Source organism: Nicotiana tabacum, chromosome 19, assembly GCF_000715075.1.
Source record: "Nicotiana tabacum cultivar K326 chromosome 19, ASM71507v2, whole genome shotgun sequence".
Classification (NCBI taxonomy): Eukaryota; Viridiplantae; Streptophyta; class Magnoliopsida; order Solanales; family Solanaceae; genus Nicotiana; species Nicotiana tabacum.
Window position 1 is genome coordinate 55,279,503 of NC_134098.1, and position 10,912 is coordinate 55,290,414.

Consider the following 10,912-nt stretch of genomic DNA (forward strand, 5'->3'; position numbering starts at 1 on the left):
AAGTTTCTTGCCTTGCTAAAGTCGTTATCCGAGGGTAATGCCCTAGTGTTCGGGGCCGATCGTAGAGAGACCTCGAACACTGTTGTCGTGATCTTCGATACCGGTTCGTAACCGGCCATCAATTCTAAGTTATCATGATTTATTGTTGCCTCATTAAAACCTCGCTGGAAAACCCATTTGGGACAAAAACAGTTCAAGGGAAAAAGAGTGCAACGCGTGCTTTAGGCCTAAAAATTATATCATTCCTTGCTTGTTACCTGCAAGTGTTAGTTCAAAAATAAAAGAAATGAATGGGGCCGTACCTTAGCAGAAATATCGTTTCAAGTGAGTTATATTTCAGTTGTTCGGTAGTTGCTCGCTGTTCATTACACCGACTTTGTAGGACCCCTTTCTGGTGATCTCGATAATTTGATACAGACCTTCCCAGTTCGGCCCCAACTTCCCTTCCTTAATACCAAGTCCCCAACATTGAAGTGTTGAAGGTTAGATTTTCGATTGTAATACCTCTCGATTCGCTGCTTTTGGCGGCCAATCGAACAAGAACGGCTTCGCACCTTTCATCTTATAGATCCAGGCTTGTATTCATGGGCTCGTCGTTTGATTCCTTGGTTGCATATTGGAATCTGAGACTTGGTTCTCTGACTTCGATCGGTATTAGAGCTTCGGCGCCATAAACCAGCGAAAACGGGGTGGCCTCGGTACTGAACTTTGAGGTCGTATGGTATGCCCATAAGACTTCGGGCAGAATTTCATTCCATTTTCCTTTGGCGTCAGTTAACCTCATTTTGAGGTTCTGGAGTATGATTGTTTTGGTCGGTTATGCTTGTCCATTCCCACTAGGGTGATAGGGTGTTGATAAGATCCTTTTGATATTGTGGTTTTCGAGAAACCTGCTTACTTTGTTACCGATGAATTGTTTCCCGTTGTCGCACACGATCTCGGCCGGCATTTTGAACCGGCATATGATGTGGTTCCAAATGAATTCGATGACCTCCTTCTCCCTGACCTTCTCGTATGCCTGGGCTTCTACCTTTTAGAAAAATAGTCAGTCATAAACAATATAAATTTAGCCTTACCAGGTGCCCATAGAAGGGGGCCAACAATATTCATTCCCCACTTCATGAATGACAATGGTGACAGAATCGAATGCAGCAGCTCCCCGGGTTGATGAATCATCAGAGCATGTCTTTGACATTCATCATATTTTCGTACGACTCCATCGCGTCTTTTTCCATATCGATCCAGTAGTAGTGATTACTTTTCAAACCAATGATTCGGTGCTTGAATGATTTCCACAGGTGCCTTTGTGGATTTCCCTCAGAACGTAATCGGTGTCTCCCGGTCATAGACATATCGCGAGCAGGCCATCGAATGTTCTTCTGAACAGGGTTCCGTCTTCGGACAAAGTAAATCGAACTGCCTTCGTACGCAGGGCCCTCGATTCTTTTGGATCTGAGGGCAGTTTTACGGTCTTTAGATATTCTATATATTTGTTTCTCCAGTCCCAAGTTAAGCTCGTTGAGTTAATATCGTCATGGCCCTCCTCCACTACCGATCTCATAAGTTGTACGACTGACCCCGAGTTGAACTCGTCGTCCTTGACCGATGATCCTAAGTTAGCAAGGGCATCGGTCTCACTGTTTTGATCCCGGGGTACATGTTGCAAATTCCATTCTTTGAACCGATATAATGTTACCTGCAACTTATCTAGGTACCTTTGCATTTGTTCTTCTCTGACCTCGAACGTCCCATTAACTTGGTTCACCACGAGGAGGGAGTCACACTTAGCTTCGATCACCTCCGCTCCCAAGCTTTTGGCTAGTTCAAGACATGTAATCATGGACTCATATTCGGCCTCGTTGTTAGTCAATTTCACAGTCCTAATAGATTGTCTAACTACATTGCTAGTTGGTGGCTTCAATACGATGCCAAGTCCGGACCTTTTTGCGTTCGAGGCATCATCCGTAAAGAGGGTCAAGACCCCCGAGGATGCCCCCGAGTTCACCAATAACTCTCTTTCGACCTCGGGTATTAGGGCCAGCGTAAAGTCGGCCACGAAGTCTGCCAATATTTGAGATTTAATGGCGATTCGGGGTCGATATTCAATATCGTACCCGCTGATCTCTATGGCCCATTTGGCCAATCATCCCGAGATCTCGGGTTTATGCATTATATTTCGCAATGGGTAAGTAGTCACAACACATATAGGATGACATTGAAAATATTGTTTCAGCTTCCTAGAGGCGCTTAGCAAAGCGAGCGCCAATTTTTCTAGGTGAGGGTATCTAGTTTCGGCCTCACCTAGAGTCCTGCTAACATAGTAAATTGGAAATTGTGTATCTTGCTCTTCCCGGACTAGGACTTCACTTACTGCTATCTCCGATACTGCCAAGTACAGGTATAGTTGTTCGTCTGTCGTTGGCATGTGAAGCAGTGGTGGGCTCGATAGATACCTCTTGAGTTCCTCCAAGACTCGTTGGCACTCCGGGGTCCATGAAAAGTTATTCTTCTTCTTCAGTAGTGAAAAAAATCAGTGGCTCTTATCGGAGGACCTCGAGATGAATCGCCCCTGGGCGGCTATGCGTCCAGTTAATCTTTGCACGGCCTTCACGTTGTCCACAACTGTGATATCTTTGATGGCTTTGATCTTGTCGGGGTTGATCTCGATTCCTCGATTGGATACCATGAATCCGAGGAATTTACCTAATCCAACTCCAAACGCACATTTCTCCGGGTTTAGCTTCATATTGAATTTTTTTCAATATGCTGAAGGTTCCCTGCAAATATTTTAAACGGTCCTCTGCTCGCAGGGACTTAACTAACATATCGTCAATGTAAACCTCCATTGATTTTCCTATTTGTTCCTCGAACATCCGGTTTACTAGGCATTGGTAAGTGGCACCGGCATTTTTTTAACTCAAATGGCATCAAGTTATAGCATTATGTGCCGTATTTAGTGATGAAGGAGGTTTTTTTCGGATCACTCGGGTTTATCCGTATTTGGTTATACCCGGAGTAGGCATCGTGAAAACTGAGGATCTCGTGGCCGGCCGTGGCATCGATCATGCGATCAATGTTGGGCAAAGGGAAGGAGTCCTTGGGACATGCCTTATTCAAATCCTTATAGTTTACGCACATTCTTAATTTATTTCCTTTTTAGGGACTATCACTACGTTCGTTAACCAATCCGGTTATTTAACCTCTTGAATGGACACTATTTTAAGGAGTTTAGATACCTTGTCCTTGATAAAAGCATGATTGACCTCGGACTGGGGTCTCCTTTTCTTCTTGACCGGACAGAACTTCGGGTCCAGGCTTAGCTTGTGAGTGGTTATTTCCGGCGGGATCCCTATCATATCAAGGTGGGACCAAGCAAAATAATCTATGTTAGCTATAAAAAACTGAATGAGTTTTTTCTAAGCTTGGGACTTAACCCCGTGCCCAGGTATACCTTCTGGTAGGGTAGATGCTCGATCAATATGACATGTTTCAGCTCCTCGATTGTCGATTTAGTGGCATCGAAATCATCGGGAGCTATAAAAGACCCGGGAACCACGTAATCATCGTCTTCATCAGTCCCCTATTTCTCCAGTTGGGTCTGGGCTGGTGTCGGTAATTGCTATTTAGCTTCTTGCTTTGTGACCAAACTCGGACCCTTTGTCATTACAAGTACGGATATCGGAATCGCCTCTTCAACCGTAAACATCTCCTTTGTGGCTGGCTGTTCTCCGTAGATTGTTTTAATACCACCTGGTGTTGGGAATTTTAACACTTGGTGCAGAGTCGAGGGCACTGCCCTCATGTTGTGGATCCATGGCCTCCCTAACAAAGCGTTGTACCTCATGTATCATTCGATTACATAAAACTTAGCTTCCTGGATGGTCCCGGTGGTATTCATCGGTAATGTTTTCTCCCCCTTAGTGGTTTCACATGCCATATTGAATCCGTTTAGAACCCGAACTGCAGGCATGATTTGATCTTCTAGACCGAGCTGCTCTACGACCTTCGATCGGATGATGTTGGCCGAACTACCTGGATCAATTAACACGCTTAACTTGAGATTTTTTTATGAGTACAGATATTTCAGTGCATCATTGTGGGGCTGCACTATCCCTTCCGCGTCCTCATCGTTGAAAGACAAGGTTCCTTCTGGTATGTAATCTCGAGTCCGTTTTTCCCTCGTGATGGATACTTTGGTGCGCTTCAACATCGGCCCCTGAGGGACATCGACCCCATCGATGATGATGTTAATGACGTGTTGAGGTTCTTCTTATTCGGTCTGCTTGTTAGGATCCCTATTCCTGAAATAATTCTTGGCTCGATCGCTCAGGAATTCTCGAAGATGCCCGTTGTTGAATAGTCGGGCTACTTCCTCTCTCAACTGTCGGCAATCCTCCGTTCTGTGGCCATGAGTGACGCGATATTTACACATCTGGTTAGGATCTTTTTGGGTTGGATCGGATTGTAGTGGTCGAGGCCATTTGGTGTCTTTGATGCATCCGATGGCAGATACAATAGTGGCGGCATCGGCTTTGAAGTTATACTCTGATAATCTCGGTGCTTCTTTAGGCCCGACGGGCCTGTCGAAGCTGTTTTTGCTCATGAGTCCCCGGTTTCTCTAACCTCGATCACTTCTATTTTCATTTCTCATAGAGCTCCGCCCGGACCCACTGCTTCTTCAGTCTCAAGTGACATCGGCCCAAGTGACAGCCGAATATTCTACCAAGTTTTTTTTGAACTGCTGTGAAGCCAACGAGCTCCCAACTTTGAATCCTTGGGTGAAAGCCTGAACGGCCCAATCATTAGCAACCGGTGGTTGGTCAATCCGTTCCATTTGAAACCGGGACACGAACTTTTTGAGCATCTCATTATCCCTCTACTTTACTTTGTAAAGGTCTGATTTTCTGGTCTCGACCTTAATAGCCCCGGCGTGTGCTTTCACGAAAGAATCTGCAAGCATAACAAATGAATTAATAGAATTAGGAGGTAAGTTGTGGTACCACATCATAGCTCCTTTTGACAGGGTCTCTCCAGACTTCTTCAACAAGACAGACTCGATCTCATCATCCTCTAAGTTGTTCCCTTTGATGGCACATGTGTAGGAGGTTACATGCTCATTTGGATCGGTTGTTCCGTTGTACTTAGAAATCTCGGGCATGGGGAACTTCTTAGGGATTGGCTTTGGAGCCGCGCTCGGAGAAAAAGGTTTTTGCACGAACTTTTTGTAATCCAGGCCTTTCCATATTGGCGGTGCTCCTGGATTTGGTCGACCCTGAAATTGTAGGTTTTCACCTTTTTGTCATTAGTTTCGATTTTCTTCTCCCCTGATTCTACCTGTTTGGTCAGTTCCTTGAGCATCTTTATGATCTCGGGGTTAGTCCCTGATTCATTTTCATTCGACCTCTCTGCGACCGGTTCATCCCTGCGGGTGACTTTCCGTGATGGATCGGGTTCAATTCTGCTCGGTGCGTGGCTTTGGTTCTGTAACTGAGCTATCGCCGCCTATTGAGCCTGCAACATTTCGAAGATCACCCGTAGACTAATCCCGTCTCCTCCAATGTTTTGTGTATTTTGAGCTACCGATCGGGTTCCACCACGGACACTATTCTCGGGGTCAGTAGGCAGGTTTATGTTGATAGCCATATGTGAATTAGAGTCAATTGGATCTGCGACCGGAATTCCGATGGGATCAACGAGCGTTACCTCGTCACCGGGCGCTATGTTATTTTCATCGTGATGACCGGACTCATTGCCAACATGCAGGGGTGCTAATTGAAAGTTTGACTTTTTGAGTTTTAACCTGAAATCAGAGACACTTCAAAGAACAAGTGTAAATTAGTGTGTGTTATGGAGATTTGTATCAAATAACCACTATTATCCTTAGCCCCAAGGTGGACCCCAAACTGTTTACCCTCAAAATCGGATAACAATTGAATTTGTAAGTGATTTTAAGGATACGTGGATTAACTTGACACAAAATGATAAATTAGATTGCAATTAAAATAAATAAATGCAAACTACACAAATTGGATAATTTCAGCCTTGGAAGGTTAGCCACCCTTGAGTCAGACGTACTTCGATCGGTATCAAGACATAGAAGAATAAGAGATTATAGAGAATAATAATGTATTGCTTTGGAATGTGTATTACAATGTGTTTTACAAGTAATCAAACCCTCTTTATATAGTAGGGGAGTCCTGCATTAGTTACAACTCTATAAAAGGTTTAAAAATTTCTTGATTTGCTGATTGTCGGTTCCTTATTCATACGTGCCGAGATTCCCGCCGTAATATCCGACCGGTCACAAATATTTCGGTCTTCTGTTATGCTAACAATGTTTCTTCGAGGTCGTTTGAACCAGAACCGATTCTGGGGTCACGGCCTCGGTGTTATCGAAGGCAGGTGTTTGGTCCCGGTTGCTATCCCGGTGGGGCTTGGGGCCGATCTTCAGTTCTTTATTGCCATGTCTCAAGCTTGGCCTATCATGTCGGACGCTAGGGTATATTACGAGCTCAATTATACATCGTATACAATGTTATCATTATGAACAATCCAATTCTAACTATCAAACAACTATTTAGGGTAATCATCTTGTTTCTTTTCCTATTGTTATGGTTCCTCCCTTTTCCTTCATATCAACTTCTTTTGTTTTGTAGTTTTCAAGCCCAAAACAGAACAGTATTGCATCATTTATACTGGCAAAGCAAAAACAAGGGGCGTGGGTAGGGGCGGGGGGTTAGGGGTGTGTGTTTCGATTGCCGCAAAACAGCATATCAGTAAAAACGTGAACATTGCAAACGGTGCATATCTCTTCGATGCCAAGTCTTCAATCATGTTTTCATTTGCCATTTCCCTCTTATCTTTAAAGAGAGGAGGCCAATAACTTTTTTGAGTTCGTTTAAAGGTAGTATATTGTTTAGCTCACATTGCCGGTCTTAAGTCCAGATAAAGGAGGAAGGTTGCAGTAAGCAGACAGCCAGCATAAAACTATTTAATTTATTGAGGCGTAGTTATTGTTTTTATATAAATGTTACTTTCTCTTCCGGAATGCATCAAAAGTTCGATGGCACGTTTATTTTTCTACTTATATTTCAGTTTTCAAACTCAGTTGCCAATCAATGTTTTCAATTCTCAATTCAGGAAACACTCATAAAGTTATGATAGAATGCAGAAACTGGTGGTTCCATCGTCGTGTGGAAAAGGACTAGGTTAAAAGAAAAAACAGAACCTGAAGAGTCCACAAAATGATGGTTGTCATAAATTGGACAGGTAGTATTTGAAGACACAAGGACAATAGGGGCCACAAAAGGGTAACTTTCATGTAACCAAATGGTAAGAGGAATAGCAGGGGTGGAGAAAGAGATTTGCAACTCCCTCCCCATTTGCGTTAAGTAGGTTGACACTGGTGTCATCGTCGAGTGTAAAGGTATCTATGGAAGGTATAAAAGAAATAATCTTGAAGCAAGGAAATTAGGTGCTTACGAATTACGGAATTATGCATATTTGATTACGATCTGTGTGACACGGTGAAGAGGTTTGTACAAGAAAGTATAGCATATATAAATTGGATTGAAGATGTTGGTGTTTCTATATTTGTGGAGAAATTAGACCAAGAGGGCACTGCTCTCCGCCTGTCGTAACAACAACAAAAGTTCATATCGGAATTTCATTACCTTATTCCTTAAACCCTAGAAAGTAAGGCAGTGATTTGAGGTAATCCATTTGAGGTCAAAGATGGTGATTTTAGGAGGGCTAATCAGTTATTATATATTTGATGCCAATGACAGAGGTGGTTTTGCAGAAGATTAAAAGATACTTGAAGCAACGAAATCAATTGTTTATAAAGTCTTTTAAGTGTTTTGTAGTAGCTTGGAACTTTTCCTTGGAAGTCAATCAAAAGGTGCTCTCTAGCTTCCTTTCTCTCCAACTAGTGAGTCAATGAGATTGAGCAGTTTACAATTCTTGCATAAATAACCAGATTAGTTGGATAAGATTGTCATTCAAGCATTTAAAACCAAACTTCTGTACCAATTTGTCTGCTCCGTAAGCGTTGATTTCCCTCTTTTTGATTGTTTATTCTGCTTCCCTTGATTAACAGTGAAAAATGGGAAAAGGGGGGAGGGGGGCTAAGGCGACGAAGAAAGCTAACTTATCCTAACTTACTATTTACATCAAGCAAATGAATAGATACCATGTGTCTTTACAGTCACTTCTATCACTTAACTATGTTTAATGAATGTAAAATTTTACCTCAACATATTACTCAACTATAATTGACTAATATGTTTTGGTATAAAGATCTGAGTGTCGATAAGTTTTTTCCTAGACGGTCTGCTAATGATGATATTTTTGTTCTATCTTCAACGTTCTTCCAGGTGCAATGTATTTTATTTTATATGTATCGGTACTTCATTTTGCACTTAGCATAATCTTTTTCTTTTGCAACTGAAGGGCAACCGACAGTCCTTGATTGATCTTAGGATGTAATTTTGTTTTGTTTGTTATATACATTTCTTATTTGTGCTTAGGTTGTTTTCTCTGGATTTCTGCGCAATGGCTTTACCATTTTGAACCAAAACCAATACCTGGTGTGGGATAAAACTCTCCCAATATAAGGCCCTTGCATTATAGATACAGAACCAAGATTCCAATTTCCAACCCTGGCATTTCCTTGTTGTTGTTGTTGCATTTCTTTATCTGTAGAGAATGGAGAAACTTTTATGTAGGCATGTGCAGCTGAGAGTGCCTCCTTTCCTGCGGCGGAGCCGAGGATTCTATCCAAACTTGCTACATAAAACAATTTTGAACTACCTTTGCAACTATACTAAAAGCCTCCCTTAGGTCAAGGATATTCAACGATTTATGTATATGTACAAACAAATATTGTTTTTACCCTATTTGCACAGTATAACTTTCGAACAAATAGCTCTGCCCTTGGTTGTCTCCTTCGGAATATTCAAGAGTTGAAAATTTGAAGATATAATGGAGTCAAGCTACACTTCATAGAAGATAATGAACCAGTAGACATTAGAGTAACAAAATGCATTACATCAACTTGGATATCAAAATAACAAAAAGTTTGAGGTAAACATAACTTCGGCTTTCTATACATATGGGCCTGCTGGCTTTCAGTAGTGAAAATATCATAAACTGTTCAGTCAAGCCACTGGAGTGATATTCCCATTTTCACAAGCTTAGCTCTACCAAAGAATTGATCTCTGGCCAAAAGTCTCACTTGCTTTAGATATGTGCTTAAATTCACTACCCCTTGCTCAACTACTTTATTTAATGAGTATATCAAGTCCTCTGTTGCCCTGTCTGCTACTAGACATTCAAGTAGTGCCTTTGAATTCTCATCAGTGGCTTCAAATGCATCCTCAATTGGATGTTCTGAAAATGAACTTTGATCATTAACTCTTAACCAACTCGATAATTTATCCGCTTCGTCTGTCAAAATCTTCACCCTTTCCTTCAATTCTGACATTTCACTCTTATGCTCATCAACTGAAATTTCTGCAATAATAGCCCTTCTAACCATTTGTTCTCTAAGTGTTGAAAGCTCCTCCACTTGTTCAAGAGTCTTGGACAGCAATTCTGTCATGTCATAATGAAGTGTGCACGAGAGTCGGTCCACAGCCTCCCTTTTAGAAGCTAGAGAAGGGTGAAAGGAATTAGCACTAAGAGCTGAATAGTAAAAAGGATGATTATGTGAGAAGATCTTGATAAGGTTGTGCACAAGGTCTGAGAGGTTGCAGCCAGGGTACTTCCAATTTACTAGGTAAAATGAAGAAATAGAACCTGAAGAGCCCACAAAAGGATGGTTATCATAAATTGGATAGGCAGTATTTAAAGACACAAGGACAATAGGGGCCATAAAAGGGTAACTTTCATGTAACCAAATGGTAAGAGGAATTGCAGGTGTTGAAGAAGAGACTTGCAATTCCCCATTTGCATTAAGTAAGTTTGCGGTGTTGCCATCGTCGTGTGTAAAGGTATCGATGGAAGGTCTAAAAGAAGGATAATTTTGAAGCAAAGAAATGAGGTGCCTACGAATTATGCATATTTGATTAGGATCTGTGTAAGGTGGTGCAAAGGGTGGGCTTGTACAAGAAAGGGCTGCATCTATAAATTGGACTGAAGATGGAGGGGTTTCAAGATTTGTGGAGAATACTTCAGTCAGTGATTTGAGGTAATCCATCTGAAGTGAAAGATGCTGATTTTGGGAGTGGTGATCAGTCAGTATATAAAATGTTCTTGAGTCAATGAAGTCAATTGTTTCTAAAGTTTTTTAAGTGTTATGTAATTGCTTGGAACTTTTCTTTGGATGTGAGTAAAGGTGCTGTTTAGCTTCCACTCTGTCCAACTCGTGGAGTCAACGAGTTGCAAAATCTTACATAAATGCAAATGTTACATAAATAAGCAGATTAGTTGGATAAGATTGTAACTCAAGCATTTATAAAACCAAACTTGTTGACCAAATTGCTTGATCCACAAGTGTTGATCTCCCTCTTTCTCATTGTTTATTCTGCATCTATGGATCGGGAGTTAATTGGCATGGAAAAAAGGGAGGTGTATGGAGGGGAACAATGATATACTAGTAGTTATTTGACTAAATCAGAACAGAAAACAGAAAATAGAAGTTAGAGTGGTTGCATAAAAGAAAGATCTATGCCTTAAAAAAGTGGATAAATGCTGAATTGATTTCTTTCTATCTATCCGGTTAAGTATTGGTGGACGTACTACTATCTCATGTTTGTGCTAGCTGATAAAGACTTTCTTTTGTCCCATTTTATGTGATATATTTGACTGGATCGTGGAGTTTAAAATAAAAAATAAAAAAAGAACTTTTGAAATTTAGTTATAAATTATCTTATTAAGTTAAAATAAAAAATTTAAAGTTAAATTATTTCTA

At 41.3% G+C, this 10,912-nt stretch overlaps 1 protein-coding gene across 1 annotated transcript; it reads right to left on the reverse strand.

Moving 5' to 3' along the window:
* Positions 1-9,005: 9,005 nt before the first annotated feature.
* On the reverse strand, positions 9,006-10,634 carry LOC107826539 (protein ELC-like). Its single transcript, XM_016653526.2, has one exon. It carries the CDS (start codon positions 10,196-10,198, stop codon positions 9,155-9,157), a length of 1,044 nt encoding a protein of 347 aa, XP_016509012.1. The 5' UTR covers positions 10,199-10,634; the 3' UTR covers positions 9,006-9,154.
* Between the last annotated feature and the right edge of the window lie 278 nt (positions 10,635-10,912).

Coding starts and splice junctions, on each gene's coding strand:
- LOC107826539 (XM_016653526.2), bottom strand. CDS start 10,198: ATGGATTACCTCAAATCACTGACTGAAGTATTCTCCACAAATCTTGAA.